Consider the following 18,963-nt stretch of genomic DNA (forward strand, 5'->3'; position numbering starts at 1 on the left):
GTTCTCTTCCCTTCTATAAAGTTTATGGAAACATATGTGTTATATATATTTTTTTTTTCTTCTCTCGGTCTGTTCGAAAGGGAGGGATCTCCAAGAATAAAAAATAATTTTGTCCACCTAGTTGTAGCAAAACCTGACATGTACCTGTAAAATGATTGGGGGCAACCTTAGGTCCACGCTGGGTCCCGGAGAAGCCTCTTCGCTTCGTTTCATGACAGAGCAGAGATGGAAAGGGCATTGCTGCAGAAGGATACAGTTAAAAATGGCTCCTCCCATATGACAATAATCAAGAAAGGGAACGGGGTGATCTAACAACATTCTAATCCACATAAAGTTTCCTATAAGAATCACCAATATACCGCCCATCGTCCTAAGAAGCACTCATCTTGATGCAATAATATTTTCATTTTTTGGTCTTCAAAGTGGATTGGGAGTTGGGTCAGCTGAAACCTTATTGGAGACGAAAGAGCATGACCACAGATTTCCACTCCAATGGTTCATATCTCGACGTGCATGCATCAATATTCGTGCTCGAAATTGGAATTATGATATCGTCTACTCCCGTAAAGCGTAGTAATAAAATAAATAGCATGCACGTTGAGACGGGCGGCTGTGTGGTGTTTCGGTTGGGAGAGCGAGGAACGGCCAATCGAGTACGCAGGAGGATCGGGTGCAAAGACATGGACACCCGAAGCGGTTAGAAGCCAAGAAAATTCTCGAGTATAAGTAGCGGATGCGTCACGTGGTAGTTCATTGACGGATAATCCTTTTTGTTTCGTGTTGTATCCGTGTAAGCGGAGAGATTGCGACAGGATAAAGAAAAGGGTTTATGGTGGGGGATAGGACCAAAACTTGGCTCATCATTAGATGCTCCGAGTTATCGGTGCAGTGACTCGTTTGATGATTAAAAGTTTATTGGGAATCATTTCGCTATAAAATGTGACATCGTCCTCCATGTAACAGATAATAAATATTTCGTCCTCTGAATAGTGTGATGCAATTTTGTGTTTGTAACAGGAGGAAATTACGAAAAAGGTTATCGGTTTTTACTTTTTCTTTTTCTTTTTCCGTAAAGAACGGGTCATTTTCATTTATTGTTCCCCTCGTTACCATCACATTCTTAACTGATCCAGTTTCGTTATCCCTCCCTTTTTGCTTGATCCGATTTATTGCATTAAGATTCCGTCAAATGAATTTAATCTAGATAATTTTCTAAAAATATCTAAATTTTTAGTTTTTATCATATTCTTTATTTTTATTCTGATAGAGTACTTTTTTTTTAAAAAAAAGATAAAATTATTCATGACCTCTATTACGACGTCTATCACCTTTATCTCTCATCGTCGTTTTTATCCCTCTTGCCCTGTTTGCTTGTTTTCAAAAGGAAACAATAAATGACTTTTCTTTCATACTCTTCACACGAGGCATCTCGACATCTCGAGTTGCGTCCCCAATCTAAGAGTGATAAGAGACGAAAAAAAAGTAAAGATATACTTCTTTAGATCAAAGGGTCTAGAATCTAGAAGACAAAAAGAGAGTGTGAAAGAGGTTAGGGATGCCTTCCTCAAAGATAGTACAACAAGAAGCAAATAAGAATAAAAATGGAGGCCGAAGACGATTAGGTAAATAAGATCGACAAGGCCAAGACAACGAGCATCGATGAGGAAACGAGGTAAAAAGTGTTTTATGAGAATAAAAAGTGTTTTATGAGAATAAACTAAAAATGAGAATGGGAAAAAAAATAAAAACTTGGGGCAAATTTACCCTTAAATATAATCAAACTAATTATAAAGATATAATGATTAAAAAATTAAAATACTATGAAAATATATTCTTTAAGAAATATTCTAAAAAATATACATTCCAAAATTTTATTTTAAATAATATTTATGTATATATCAATATTAAGAATTTTTTTAGTTTTATTAAAGAAAAATACTTTACTATAATATTGTATTAGAATATTTTCTAGAAAATATAAAAATCAAAATTTATCTTCATACACAAAAATGTTTTAAATTATTCAACATTTTAAATAATTTTATATCAAAATTTAAATATTATTAAAAATTATCTTTTTAATAATTTTTAACTTCTCTAATTAAATATTTTGAGATGATTCGAATTTATACAAACCGATTTAGAATATATAAAACCAAGCCTAAATTGAATCAAATCAAGTTAAGTTAAAAAGGCAGAAAAGACCCCTCACCTTTTTTGAGAGGAAAAATAGAAAGTTAAAAAGATGCTCTATGGAAAAAGTGAAAATAAGACACTTCCACAAAACATATAAAAACCAATGAATTGTTTCCGGCTATTCACCCTTTATAATATTAGAAATTAATATACATTATGTTTGTTATGATATGAACACTTTTCTAGTAGTCTAAGCTTTTTATATCAGAATAACTTATGAGTTCCAATCTTACATAAGTCTCTTTTTATTTTAGGGCAACGATCTCTCTAAATTGACTTGAACCATATAACTTAAGCTCTTGATCACACTATATATATAAAGTGTGATCAAGAGCTTAAGTTATATGATCACTTATCATTGTATTCTGTTTCCTTCCAAGACACAGATGATCTTAAATGATTCAGATGATCTTATATACTTTGTGATACAAGGATATATATATATATATATATATATATATATATATATATATATATAACATCATCTGTGTCTTGACACAGAAATGTTCATGAGCCAAATGCACCTCAATTCACCAATTTGATTGTTCTTATCTATAGGTGAAATGGCAAGTTTCTCACCCCCATTTCCTGTCATGGGCACTACAAGACTTCAGTGACAATGAGTTCATTGTTCCTTTTCTCTGTTTATAGTATAGCATATGAGCCTCGAGTCAAAAGCCAAGAAGATCATACATATAAGTGGTTGTACCTATCATTAACTCTTTTTAAAATAATGTGCCACGATTGAGAATGCATGCCCTTTTAATCCATTCCGAAAACTGCTCCTTAATATTTCACTACTTTGATGATGGGCTCTTTTCACATCTAATATTCAATCAAATAAAAAAGTGACGTACTTAACATCCCTCTGATGATTAAATTAGAAAAACATTTTTAAAAATAAATTGATTGGGTTATAATTAATTATATAGAACCAAATCTGTCTCTCACTAACTAACCATATTTTCATGGTCGACTAGACTATAATTTATCAAGTTTCGATTAGTCACTCACTCACTTAGGTTCTATGTATCAAATTTCAATTTGAGCACTAAAAGTTTGACTGATTTGAATAATATTCTCTATTACGAAGGAAAGTTGAAGCCAGTGAAAATTGAGACCGTGGCTGATCTTTTAGTTCGTACGTTTTCAACTATGTGTGTGTTTTGAGTTATGTACCATTTTCGACCTCTGAAAACACTACATGGTTATGCAAACTCTTGCAGGTGATAAGCAGCCTTTTGTGCCTTGAAAGCCATTTGTAACTTACAACATATAAAATATAGTTTGATCAAATCAAAGATGTTTAACTTACAACATGTGTAAAACTTACAACATGTGTAGAAGTAGTGACCAAGTAAATCAATAAGCAATATGAATGAAAAGCACAAATAGGAATGTAAATTGATTTTATAGTGATTCGATCATTTCGATCTACGTTCATTTTCAATTCCTCTTCCGTCGAGACCATCAGTTTTCACTATCAATCTTCTTTCAACGGGCGAAGATCAACTATCCTCTTACAACTCTTTCTCCTTTTGTCAGGTTCACAAGAAAACCTTTACGGCCCTCTTTTACAAGGAAATCTTCTCAACCTCCCTTAGAATAACCTCTAAGCTCAAGGAGGAGGGACTCAACTTTCTAACAGAGTTTTTATGCTCTAAAACATAAATTTTCATTCCCTTTTCTTGCTACCTCAAGCAAGAAAGAGTGAGATATTTATAGGACCCGAATTACTTCAAAAATGGAGACAAAAAGTATCACATACCCGGTTTTAGGGGTACTAGCGGTACTATCGGCAATACTAAGCAATACTACCATCAATACTGGATGGTACTATCGCCTGCACCCTTGACAATTGACAGTACTATTGCCCAAATCGCTTGACAATGGGAGACCGTGTGTACTGACGTTACTACCGCTTGACACCAATGGTGCCACCTGACACAGTCTAAGAGACTATGTCTGGGTGGTACCACCGCCTAACACCGACAGTACCATCGTCGAGTCTTTCGAAGAAGTATATTTCATACTTTTCTGGCTCATAGGCGGTTCCACCCTTGGTCTGACGGTGCCACCACTTAACCTAACCTTGGGTCACTAAATGAGCCTTCCAATGAACCCAATTCAACCCTAGATCAGGCCCAATGGGTCCATAATTGAGTTAGTAGTTTTACACTTAAAACCAACTCAATTTATGACCTAACTGTAACAATTAAGTCCTAAACAATTACAAGACAAGAATCTAAGTTGTCCAACATATCATTGGTTCATTCGAACTCCCGACAAACTTCCGACGCATCATCTGAATCTTCAGTGTGTCGCCCAATCTATTGGCATATTGACTCCCGTAGTGTTTGATTCTTCTAGCCCAATGTTCGATCTTTGATTTCGACCTAACGTCTAATTCTACTACTTTAATTGTTTCACTTTTCATGATCGAAGTTAGTCCTACATTACTTTTCTTAAAGCACATTAGATCATAATTTCATCAATTGATTTTATCATCAAAAGTCGAGATTCAACAATCTCTCCCTTTTTTATGATGACAACAAATTGATGACGAAATTTAACTAAACTCTCCCTATCAATATGTCATATTGAAATAAAATAAACTTGAAAAAAATGATAACCTTATAATTCAAGTCGAAATGATTTTAATCATGAATCATATTCAACATATTATATCAACATAAATATTACTTGCATCATCATCATAATCATCATGCATAATTTTTAAATATAAAATCATCAAGCGTAATACCAAAACATTTAATATTTTTAAAATATTATTACTTCTTCCCCTTTATCATTAACAAAAAGGAAAAAAAAATGCAACTAACAAATTTTTGAGACATGCAAGCTATTAATATTAGTAAGTTTTACATCACTTTAGAATATGAAAGTTAGCAAAATTTTTTAGATATGAAAATTAGTAAAATTTATGAGATGTGCAAGATAGCAATTTTTACTTCTTGAGATGGGCAAGCTAGCACTTTTTGCTTCTTGAAATAGGCAAGATAATACTTTTTGCTTCTCTTTTTAGATGTGCAAGTTAGCAATTATTGCTTCTCTTTTGAGACGTGCAAGTTTAGCAATTTTTGCTTCTTCTTGAAGTAGCAAGCAAGCAATTCTTTCTCCCCCTTTGTCATTGTCAAAAAGAAGGGAATAATATAATGTTGTAATTCTTTTCTCTTTACATCAATTTTCGAATCATGACAAATATTAAAATCAAAGATAAATTTATATCAAGAGTAATCAATTTGATAATGGGGTATAAATATCATAAACACAAAGGAGTCATAAAACAAATTTCAAATTATGAATATTGAAAGATCAAGACTTATTTTGACAAATCTCTCTTCTTTCGTAAAAGGGAAGAATGATACGAGAACACATAATAAGATATCTTGATTCATAAAAAATTTGAAGTTATAATTTTAAGAAATCAAGAGAAAAATCATGATTCATTTGGATAAATATTTTCTTTGGTAAATAGAAAAATGAAACATAGGTGAATAAAAAATCTTGATTCATATAGAATAAATCTCAAGTTATAAATATCGAGGAATCAAAAGAAAGAATATGATTCATTAGGATAAATCTTCTTTTTAATGAAAGAATCATTCACGAACAAATAATAAAAGATCTTGATTCATTTAGAATAAATCTCAAGTATCAAGTGAAAGATTTGGATAAAACTCATTCAAATTCAATTCGTCAAATAATCAAAACCACTTTCATAGTTCAAGAGATTCATAAAAAAAAATATAAATAGATTCACATTAGCATGCCCTAGTTTTCTATGCCAAAGTCATATATCATCATTTAAAACCGAAAAATAATCTTCATCATAAAAATCATCAAGATCAATTATAAGACATCTTCAATCAAAAGATTTATTATCAATAATTTTAATTCAAATGATCTTTTCTTAATTATTTTTGCTTTGGCTAGTGAGCTTTATGAAGTGTTTTGGATCTCCAGTCATATGCCTTTAGCATCCATTATCAAAATTTTATATTTTGCTCCTAGCTTTCGATTATAGACATATTTACAAGAAAGATAGGTTTGTTCTAGGTATCCATTTAACTTTGGATCCTGGTTAGATCTATCTATCTTAATTTTTGGCATTAAGTCATTCATGATTCCTTAAGGAACTCAAACTAATTTATGTGAGCTATAATTTTTAAATGAACATTTATAAGTAAAATGACTATATCTACTACAAAAATTATACTTAACCTTAGGGGAAACATGCAATGTAGATCTTTTAATAAATAAAGTTAGTTTTTGTTGAGTGTTGCTACTCACAAAATCAATTTCTACTTTTCTATGTATATAACCTTTGTTAGCAAGTATCATGTTTAAAAATTTGTTTCCAATTTCAAATTTTTTTAAAGTTTGTTATAATGCTATATTTTCTTTCTTAAATGAATCTAATTCTTCACACATAATACAAGGGGTTAACAAGTATTTATCATACTTATTTTTAAAATTTTTAAATTTATTAGAAAGAGAAGTATGATCATTTTTTAATAATTTATATTTTTACTAATTAATTTAAATTAATCAAACAAGTCATGAAATGTATTGAGTAATTCATCATAAGATAAAAAAGATTTGTTTGAGTTACATACCTCTTTGCCAAATGTCATTAGTGTTGGGAAATCTAGGGGCCGACATCTCATGTGCAGCCAAAGAACATTAAAAACAAAATCCCTAATTTTCTAAATATGTGTTTATTGTCATGCGAAGATTGATGTGCAAAAATCACGAAACTCAAAACTACGTATATGAAAGATTATGTTACCTAGGGAGATCGTATATCCCTGAATCCCTATAGATCTCTAGGAGAGGGTGAAGGAGGTCAAGCATCCTCCTCTCTAGCGGTGATCCACACAACAGGGCTGCGTCGATGCTCCTCAAAACTTCATGCCTGCTATTTGAAGAGGATAAGGGGGAGAAGAGAATAGGAGGTGGCAACCAAGAGAGGCTCTACCCTATGAACCATTGGTTCTCTCCTATTTATAGAGATCCCCTATCAACATAACCCTAATGGATCCAGCCCTATTGGGTATTGGATCTCAATCCAACTACCCAAGCCTCTTAGATTAGTGGATCTTTATCCAATAATCTCTTATTGTCTCTTATTAGATCTCATCCATAGGATCCAATAATTTAGGGGCTTATTGGATATCCAATAAAATAGGAGCTCCATCGGATATCTCATATCCGAACATCTACTCATCGTAACACCTACCATATATGTGTGACCCTCTAGGCCTAATATCAAGCTGGTGGTGAGTCATACCTATCAGAACTCCTTCTGGCTCAGTGAATTATTATCTTCATAATAATTCACTCGACTAATCGACTATGGATGTATTAGGCCACTACGTTGCAGTCCCCAGACGATACAGGGGAATCCAATCTATTAGATATGTCTATCATCAATTGTCGTGTACATATAGTCCCTCATCCTTCTAATATCCCAGAGACTATATATCGGGTATAGTGCTGTCAAACTCATACGGTTTCTGCTCGAGTCTCGATCTAATCGGATTCTCTTGAAGAATTCTTTCTTTCTCAATCCGAATGACCTTAGCTAGCAATTTGCCTGAGAAAAAACATATGAGATATTCCTCTCATGACACTAAAAGTGGATGATCCTCTATCGATACTCAATAGTCCTCGTAAGGCTGGCTACCACTCTCAATGACCGACTATATTAGATTTGGAACCTTTAGACTTATAAGTCTAGTATTAAAGAATGAAATACTCACAGAAGACATTCTTGGTATCTCAAGTCTAAGGACTAGATACACTACTAGGACTACGGAATCGCTGTCTGAAAATAAGGTATCATCAATCATCTAACATTTCGTAAGTGGATCAATCAGTTAACTCATTCTTCAATGAGCACCTGTACTATATCCCTAGTGTCCCCAAACGAGCAGCTTACATCCATCATATGGACGGATATACAGCACACCAGTCTATCCGGTTATCTCGATTTCCCTCTCGAGTAACCCATAACCGGGATTATTTAGGATCTGTGTTTAAAGATTAATTGGTCTTATTATCGTGATTTCATCATGATCTGATTCTCATTGCATACATCCATTGACATTAGAATATATATATATATATGTATATATATATATATATATATATGTGTGTGTAAATATATATATGTATATATATATATATATATATATATATATATATATATATATATATGTATATATATATATATGTATATATATATATATATGTATATATATATATATGTATATGTATATATATATATGTATATTAATTGGTCTCATTATCGTGATTTCATCATGATCTGATTCTCATTGCATACATCCATTGACATTAGAATATATATATATATATATATATATATATATATGTATATATATATATATATATATATGTATATATATATATATATATATATATGTATATATATATATATATATATATGTATATATATATATATATATGTATATATATATATATATATATATATGTATATATATACATATATATATATGTATATATATACATATATATATGTATACATATATATATGTATATACATATATATATATATGTATGTATATATATATATATATATATGTATATATATATATATGTATATATATATATATATATATATATATATATATATGTATATATATATATATATATTTACACATATATATATATATATACATATATATATATATATATATATATATATATATTCTAATGTCAATGGATGTATGCAATGAGAATCAGATCATGATGAAATCACGATAATAAGACCAATTAATCTTATATATATATATATATATATATATATATATATATATATATATATATATATATATATATATAATATAAAGTGCATTATGGTTTGGAGTTATATTCTTCTTGAATCTCAAGTTATACATCCATTATGAGGTTATAATTTTTTTGCATCAAGAGTACAAATTCTCCATGGCGTGAGTGGTTAAAGAAGCTTGCTATTAATAATATTTTATTATTAATAATCTTCTAAACATAATAAAAATATATACTTTTATTATTTATAATTCCTCAATTATCAATCTTATTATTATTATGATGATTATTATTATTCCTTTCTCGCTCTTCTCCCCCTCCCCTTACCCTCGGTAATCCCCTACTTCTCCCCCTCCTCCATCTCCTCCCTACTTTTTCCCTCTTTCATTATTTCGGAGATTGCAATTGGCAATCTCATCGGTGCTTTGCCGCCCTCTTCACCTTCCCCCTACTCCTCCTCCCCCTCGCCCTACTCCCGTCATCCTCACCCGTACCTCTATTGCCTCTATCAATCTCTCCCCCTCCTTATCTCCCCCTTCTCCTCCACTCTCTACTCACTCCATTTATCCTTCTCCCCCATCTCTCATCCCATTGCTTGGACGTTATATATTGCTCTTGGTTCAAAGAGAAGAAGAATGAAAGAAAAAGAAGAAAAAAATATTTCTTTATATAAGAGTATCTTTAAAATACAAAAAAAAATTAAATATGATTGTAAGAAGCAAAGAGGGGATTGATTATCAATAGAAATCTTCTTTCTATAATATCAATAAAAATTGAAATATAAAATTAATTATAAAAAGTTATTTTACTAAACCACATTAATTTTTATCTAATATTTTTTTCCAACGCATTTATATTTTTTATAAAACCAGTAAAAATGTTGCTTTTATCCAACTAATCATTTATACCTAAAAATATTTATATTAATTCCACTAGAAAGATTTAAATCCTGATGGGCCATTAATGGTTTAACCATTTGGGCCGGTAATGACCCAAAACTGTTTCATTTCCGATAGTAAACATGGGTTTAAATTCTTAACCTGTGGCTTGTCTTTTTTGACCCATTTTAGTTTTGAATAATTACTTTCTCATATTTCAATTCTTTATTGATTATTTTGACTCATCTTTTAATCATTTGACTGCTTTTGGTTTATTGATAGTCCAAAATGGTCAACTCTTGGCGGGTCATTTGGGCCATCAGTGGCCCAAAAATAGTTTCATTTTAGGTCCTTTTATTTATATAACAGATTTGAGTTCTTCTTCTTTGAGACAAGGAAAAAAAAATATCCCCTAAATTATCCAGCCAAACACCAGCAATTCTTTTTCTTGTCGCTTCATAATTTTTAGTATTAAAATTAGATTAGTCAATCTATTCACCGTCGTGTGCACATAAGAATAACTTCGATCGTATCTTGAAGTAATGTTCTTCGTTTCAAGATCGCACGAGAAAACAGAATAAGCCTAACCATAGCGCTTAGATATTCTTACTTTTACTTTTTTTTATTTTCTTTTTTGATACAAAAATATTATTTTTTAATCACTACTTTATTTTATATGTTATGTAACATATAAAATGTAACATATTTTATATGTTTTATATAAAACTCTTTGGAGGGAGATGATTCTATATAAAACACAACTTTTTAGTTGCGTTTACACAGCGAGCAGTGTAAGACAATGGAAGGAGTTTTCTTATCTTTTCAGATCAAAGTCCTCACACCACCACCCTTCGTACCTCTTCAAGTTTGAAGAAGCCTAAGAGGTATTTATATATTGAAGAGGTGCATCAGATAATTCCAATATCTCCATGTTTGCCGAAGCCTTCCGCAGAAAACAATTACTAACCAGTGACATGGAGTTTGTGCCATCAACAGGAGACTGCATCTCATTAAGCTTTTGCTTTGATCTCCTATTCCTATTAATTAAGCTTTTCATTGTGGCGAGGGAGGACAGTCTCATAAGTAGGTTTTGTTATGTCGTCGGAGATCTCATCAGCACCAACATATATATATATATATATATATATATCCACACAGTAGCGACCGCATTTGTTGAAGCGAAGATGTTTCTATTTGTGGGCTTTGAAAACACCGCAAGGACGGCTCTCCTCTTCATGTTTGGATGAATAGGACAAGATGATGAAGGGCTAATCACTTTAAACAAAGAGAAAACGAGATTCCAAGTCCAGTTGATCGGCTTCGCAAATTCCTCGATAGATACTAGAAACTGACACCCGTACAGGCATGGGATTGAATCTGCGGTTGACTTCCGATCAAACACCCGTACAGGCATGGTGTGCTGAGTACAGATATCATAATATATCTGTACTCAGCACACCATATGTCATCATATACGTATGTATAGTATATAATTTCATCATAGTTTATAGATTTTTATACTTGTAAAATATATATATTCATATTTAACTATGATTATATTATTTGAAATATACTTTTCAAAATATATGATATATACATTTATTTATATGATTATTATTCTATAGTAAATTAACTTATACTTACATGATTGAACTAAAAAATGAAGATGCTAAGGAAAGACCATATTTTTTAATGATCAAGTGTGCTAGGGAGTAATACACCTATCAAATTGGGAGCATCAGATCATGAGATATGTTAATTAAGAATTATACCTTTGAATTATCGATTTATAATAATTCATTATAATAATCCATAGAAAAAGTTTAATAAAAGTTTTGGTAAGATAAACTATACTTAACCTGAAAATTTATCTAGATTCCACCATCAAATTTTATAAAAAAATTACTCTATAATCAAATAAACTAGCTAGTATCAATTAAACCATTATATAATTTTACAAAACAATCTTACTTCACTATTCTAGTTGACCAAATGATTTTGAATTATCATAAAATTTTATAAAAAACTAGGGACATATAAACTAAATATACATCAAATTTTAGCTTAAAATAGAATTATTTGAAGGTTAAACTATCCTCCTAATTCAATTACTAATACCATTATGTTTTGTTGAAACTTGGGATTGTTTGAACTTATAAACTTCATCCCTTAGTGTATAGAGGTGATATTTACTCAATTCTAAATCTTACATAATCTTAATAAAATCTTTTAAAATATATCAAAAGGCTATAGCCTAATCATATTTTTAATAGAGTTAATTCAGTAAAACCAAACCTCTTTTCAGAAAATAGGAGATTCTAAGCACCTCATATTAGGACAATAATAACTCTACGTACTAATCTTAAATTAAATTTATACTAAAGGTTTTAAAACCCTAAGAGAATCATCCAAAATATATCTAAAATTTATAGATAAATTTAAATTCTAGATTACTTATAAGTAGTTGAAAAAATTAGCTTATAATCTATAAAAGTAAGCCCTTAGATATAGCAAGGGAAGAGTTTAGCTTTTTCTTCAATCTTCCTTAGAGTTAGGATTTTATGATCTCTTTGAGAGAAACTTAGAGAATAGCTGAAAAAGAGAGAAAGGATCATGGGTTATCAATTGGATAAAAAGGATGAGGACAGAATTAAGATAGAGGTACTTAAGAGGTTGTCTTAAGGTCTAGAGCTCAATTCCATTAGGCTGCATTTTAAGTTTTTTTTTACTAATATAATTTTAATATTGCAGTAACCTTAATTGAGTTTAATTTGGTTTGATAAAAATAATATTTTAATCTAAACTCATCCTTTAATCTCACTTATGTATCTCAACATTTTAGTATAATACTTATCCTTGATTTACATGTCTATTTAACTTTTTATTATTCTATCCATACCTAAGTAGCTTATTATCATCCATATACACACGAGGTTTAAAACTTAAATTTTATTATTTTAATCATGTTCAAATTCATTAGATTCAGTTAAGATTGATTATAATTCAATTGTAACTTCTAGTAACTATATGCATGTTTATTATCATAACTTAACCTCATATTCTAAGTTCATTAACATACTTTTAGCTTGTTATACTATGCTTAATATAAACAATAATGCTTATGTATGCTCATTTAATATTTCATAAAATAATAAGAATGATATTTTTAGAAAGCATGTATAATATTCAAAGTTAAAAATATGAGCATGTTATTTATCATATTTATGAAGTATAAATATCATAAATCATTAAGGGTAACATATATATATATATATATATATATATATATATATATATATATATATATATATATATATATATATATATATATTTGTACTCTAATTCAATAACTCGAATATTATAAATATTAATTATAAAAATTTTACCTTTACAAATCTATTAATCAAGGAAGATTATATCTTGTGTGGTGATCCACTTGCGACACCTCACCAAGTACAAGATATTTCAATCATCCTTTATTTTTAAATAATAATAATAATAATAATAATAATATTATTATTATTATTATTATTATTATTATTATCATCACATCTTCTTAAGCTTCTATTAAAATAATAATAATAAAATCAATGTTTGAGGCAATTAAAGGACTAGATGATTTAGCAAAGAAGCGAATTCAAAATGTTTTTAATCAGCAAACTTTGGGAATGCATGATGCAGATCAATGCACGAGGGATTGGAAGGCATCTCGAGATCTACAGGTTCCTAACCAAGGTTTTCTAGTTATTTCTGGTGCTTGCAGAGGTTGCTGGTCGATGGCCAGCTTGCATGCTATAGTTTACGTATACTGATGGAAGTCCAGGAGACATGAGGGAAAAGCTTTAGTGGCATACCATGGTCCCCAGAACATAGTCTGAGAGCAAGTCCAGATGTCTATCTTCTGTGTTGGCTTTTCCATGACCTTTGGGAGTTTTGCCTAATTTGTTTTATTGGCCAGATGGACCACATCCCATCTACCCTACATGTTGCAACTCACCACAATCATTTCGATTGATGTTGTCTCTTCTGCATCCACAAGTTCTGGTCCCAATTCGCTTGACTGCCACGACAATCACCATAGAGTGCCAACATTTTCTCTAAGAGTGACTCATCTCTTCTTAGTGGAGAATAACAAGACCTCAGCTTGTTGAACTTAGCCATCAATCCCAAACTGTTATTATTAGAATAAGTTGAATGATACATATATGCTAAAACTAACTTTGTGGCCCATCATTTCCGGCATATATTCTCTTGTTAGTGGTTTATGGCATATGTATAAAGTACTAATTCATTTTCATTATGAGTCAGAAATCTTATAAATTCATTATAATTCTTTACCAAAGGTGGATGCTAAGTCAAGGGTGCACATGAAGATCGCACATATTCTACGCTAATTATATATTATCTTTTATACTTGAATCAGTGTCTCTATACTTAAAACAATTATATTAAAATTTTTATAATAATAACAATAAAATAATTTTCTCTCTTTTTTTTTTTTTCTACTTTACATGTTAGTCATTAGTCACGTTAACGAAAGATACAGCACGACACATGATAATATCATGTGTAGGACTGACTTAAAATCAAATAATATAAAAGTAATTTCAACGGTGATGTGTCGTTGCTTCTACGATGACGATCACCCTGTCGGCATCACTATCGCTGTGGTATCGGAGCCTGTCGTTGACGAGGGCCTTAGGCACTCTGTTGTCATCAGGCAATCCTTTGCCTGTCGACAACGGGAATGAGAATGAGAACGAGTATTCTCCTAATAGAAGAGGAACATATAAGCTCAGATTGCAGCAGCGAATGCCATCTGGTTGGACCAACTACTTAAACCAATCCTTGGGTGAGTGCTCTCAGCCTCTTGTCTACGGCAAAGGTGGTTCCTTTAAAGAAGAGGAGGAGCATGACCTGTCCATGGTCTCCGATGCATCCTCCGGGCCTCCTCATTTCCCTGAAGAGGTCAAGTATTCCTATTGCTTTCAACGCTCCATCACTTAGCCATAAGGATAGCGACTGCCTACAAAGGAGTGCCCAAGACACTTACTTATAGAGGCTTCGACGCCACAGCGATCGTGATAGCAGCATTGACGGGGCGACCATCGCTCTATTACTATTGAAATTATCTTTTGCTCATCGGCCTCATGTCAATCCATCTCAATAAAACCAATAATATTAGAAAAAAAGGGATGAAATATTTGACTTTTATAACCGTGAGACTCCCAATATAAATTTTTGAAGTACATGATTCATAATATTAAGAGAGTCCAAATACAAGAGCTAATCTATAATTAGCCCCAAATACAAGAGTATACATCATGGTATTAAAAAAAAAAAAAAGGCAAGCATCATTTTGGCGAAGTATAACTTTCATAGCTAAAAGAGAATTACATCACATAAGAAGAACGCAGCAAGTCAGTCATTTTCGCTGATTGATGACTTGTATTTATTTCGATGCTTAAGCATAAATAACTTTTATTTCAATACCACATTATCTTCCTAATTAAGGATCTCTTTTCTCATCAAACTGCACAATTACTATTTTGTCTATGAATTCTCAATGTTCCTCCTCCGTTATAAATTGCTATAGTTAAAAAAATTTATTAATCATAGTTTATCATAAGATCCTGAAGTTAAATTATGTTTTTATTATTTATCACTAAAAAAATAAATATGTTTTTGCTAACTTACAGAATGGTTCGCATATATTGTATAAAGCTCGATTTTCTGAAGTGGCAAAATTCTTCTTTTTTCTTCTTCTTCTTCTTCTTCTTCTTCTTCTTCTTCTTCTTCTTCTTGAGAAAACAACTTTAAGAAACCTAGTTGGATTTAGTTTCCCAAATATCGATGATTTATTTTTTACTTATTTGGAGCTCAATATGATCGATAATTGTACAAAATGCTAAGTATTTATACTGGGAAATGGTGCTCCTCAATTTCATTTGATGATGGTCTTTTAATATAGAAGAGTTAATGGACAACCAGAAAGAAGAATGAGAAAAACTATAATAAAATTTACCAGAAGAGTTTTGAAAAACTAAACTTTATCTATAAGATAAGATATTCAAATTTAAATAACTAATCCATCTATCTTATTATTATTATTATTATTATTATTATTATTATTATTATTATTATTATTATTATTATTATTATTTTACAAATGGCAGGAGAGGAAGGTAAGATTCGAACTGGTAAACCCTTATCACCAACTGTCAAAGTTTTGTAGCTAAAACTCCACAGAAGATTTTAGGTGAGATTAGGAATCCTCAAATTTTTAATTTTTGATAAATTGACATATTTAAGCACTGTCATTAACAGACCTGCCTGAAGAAGTTTCCAGACTTGAGCTTTCCTTTTAATTTGGTTATCATTATCTCAGTCATTCTCTACTAAACATAAGATCCAATGCCAACAAAAAAGAAAATAATAATAATAAATGTAAAGTGTTTGTTGAAAGAGAGATTTGGAGTCATTTAAAATGGACAGCTGAAAAGTGGACAAGATGCGTGTGTATCATGAAGCAATATTTTTGACAGGGGGAGTTTAACCAACCACTCCATCGATTGGAGATCCTTTGTTCGAATTCCTAAAGAGCAATTATTAAGTTTGAAATGGATATGGATGACTTCACTTACTCTCGAGTGGCTGTCACTTTTTTTACTTCCTTTCGCTGACCATATCCATCCAGGTGTCTTTTGCGTAGGACACAGTGTCGTCATTGGTCTTTATAGCTGTGATGAACCACTGAGGGAGCATGTAAGTCTCGTTTTGCTTGTGTGCATGAGGTTAAATCGAAGCCCCTATCTATCTTCTTTATGTATGTAGGTGGACCTAATATTGGGGAACTTATGCCATCAATTAAGGAATTGATGTGATTTCATTAAGATTGATGGTGTCAAAAGAAAATTAAATTTTAATTTAGAGAAAAGATTCATTTCGTCCATCATAAATAGTCGGGATGTACTATACAGATATCATGATATTAAATATAGACGATGGAAAGGAAAGAAAAAAACTAAAGTCAGATATCATCATGATATATCACTTGTGCCAAACATATCTAGATTGGTTTGCACCGACGGTAGAACTGGTCTCATGCAGGTCTGAGCTTCGTGATTTGGAGGCTCGAACGAAGAGTAGAGTTTGCATTGACAAGGCTGGATCCGTGCATAGGCACTCGTGATCTAACACTCTAGTACAAGGAGTCCAGATAAAAAGGGGGAGGGACCTCTTCGACCTAAACCGATGCAGACACCGTGGAGCACAAGCTTTTCATCATATGATCCCTCGCCCATTCGCTTTGGAAGCATGCTTGCCGTCTATAATCTCCGCTTCAACACGTGCGAGTCTCGTCAAAGCGTCATCTTCCCGGAAGACATGGATCTGCCCGTCTACAGGAGAAGCCAACACATGAATCTTCTTTGAGAGACCTCCAACTTATGGACTCTCTTCATGCTTACAAATACAGACTATATTCTTTTATCTATATACGAGGCCGCAGGTGCAACGTGTCTGTGCTCCCAAGGAGTTGATGGCCGATAGCTCGGGGAATAGCCAAGAAGCACAAGGGCAGGCCCTCGGCACGTCCACGGGAGCGGGCTCAGGTGATGGCGGCATCAAGGAGCAAGACAGGTTGCTGCCAATTGCCAACGTGGGAAGGATCATGAAGCAGATGCTGCCCCCCAACGCGAAGATCTCAAAGGAAGCCAAGGAGACGATGCAGGAGTGCGTGTCGGAGTTCATCAGCTTCGTCACGGCCGAGGCCTCCGACCGGTGCCACAAGGAGAAGCGCAAGACGGTGAACGGGGACGACATCTGCTGGGCGCTCGGCACGCTTGGCTTCGACGACTATGCGGAGCCGATGAGGCGGTACTTGCACAAGTATCGTGAGGTCGAAGGCGATCGATCTGCAAGCAATGGTCAGAATACCAGGAGTAGCAACTTCGGCACCGGAGATGATCAGACGTTGTTCGATGACATGGACAGGAACAATCCTTCAACATCGAGGAGGTATTAGCTAGGTCTGAGGATGATGATGGCGTCGAGTCAGTGGGTAAGAAATCTCATGTTTCTGCCTCGAGTTTTTTCTTGTTCTTGAAGCTGCTCCCTTTCTTCTGTACTCTCTCTGTCAAGCAAAGGTTGCGGTTCAAGCTTCGACACCTATGTATCTTTTGATCATATGGTGGGAGCTGTAGTGCCGCTGCCTTTCATCAAGTAGTTGCCCGTATTCTAGTATCACTTGTTAGGCAGTCTTGAGCTATCGCAATTAAATGTAGGGGGTCTTAACTTATTTGTACAAACAGTAGGTGAGACAATATGTAAGATGTCCTTTCATGCTATATCATGTGCTTCTGTCTTTCCAAAATTTGAAGAGAAAACGAATAGTGGACACACACATGTTCAGATAAGAGAGAGAGAGAGAGAGAGAGAGTGAGAGAGAGAGAGAGAGGAGGGATATTAGAGATGGAAAATATCACTCGTGAGAATTACATGTTAGCTTGCCTTTCCTTTTTCTTCCTCCACTCGTGTCGTAAGAGCTTAAATTGCTTATTGGTGTTGTCAATTCAAGTCCTTGAGGCATGCATCACCAAGCTTAAACAATTGTTTCTCTCGTTATAGTATTATAAGACCTGTAACTGGCTTTTGCAAGTTGAGTTGACTGTCTACTGTCCATTGTCTCCAAGAAAAGGTCGCAAAGGACAAAGGACTAGATTGTATGAATGAGAGGATTACAGTGATGGAATTGTTCACTTTTTTTTTGAACTGTTCTATACTATATATACTTTTTGAATTGTTTTATGCTATCGATTCATTATACTTGCTACAGATCTACAAAAATACTTCCTCATTCAACAAAAAAAAGTATGAATATTGAGGATTCTTGAGAGAGAGCATGAATCTTGAGTAGGCATGTGAGGTGCCATTTTATGCAATCATTGGTCTTCATTTTTACACCAATAAGATATCAAAATAGATCGAGCAAGTACCTAACTCAATTTTACGCCAATGAGATATCATCAAGTAA

The 18,963-nt window shown here is 32.5% G+C and overlaps 1 protein-coding gene across 1 annotated transcript; it reads left to right on the forward strand.

The window, feature by feature from the left end:
• Positions 1–16,960: 16,960 nt before the first annotated feature.
• Positions 16,961–18,329, forward strand: LOC135675015 (nuclear transcription factor Y subunit B-4-like). Its single transcript, XM_065185279.1, has one exon. It carries the CDS (start codon positions 17,470–17,472, stop codon positions 17,953–17,955), a length of 486 nt encoding a protein of 161 aa, XP_065041351.1. The 5' UTR covers positions 16,961–17,469; the 3' UTR covers positions 17,956–18,329.
• The last annotated feature ends 634 nt before the right edge of the window (positions 18,330–18,963 follow it).

This window comes from Musa acuminata, chromosome BXJ1-5 (genome assembly GCF_036884655.1).
Source record: "Musa acuminata AAA Group cultivar baxijiao chromosome BXJ1-5, Cavendish_Baxijiao_AAA, whole genome shotgun sequence".
Taxonomy (NCBI): Eukaryota; Viridiplantae; Streptophyta; class Magnoliopsida; order Zingiberales; family Musaceae; genus Musa; species Musa acuminata.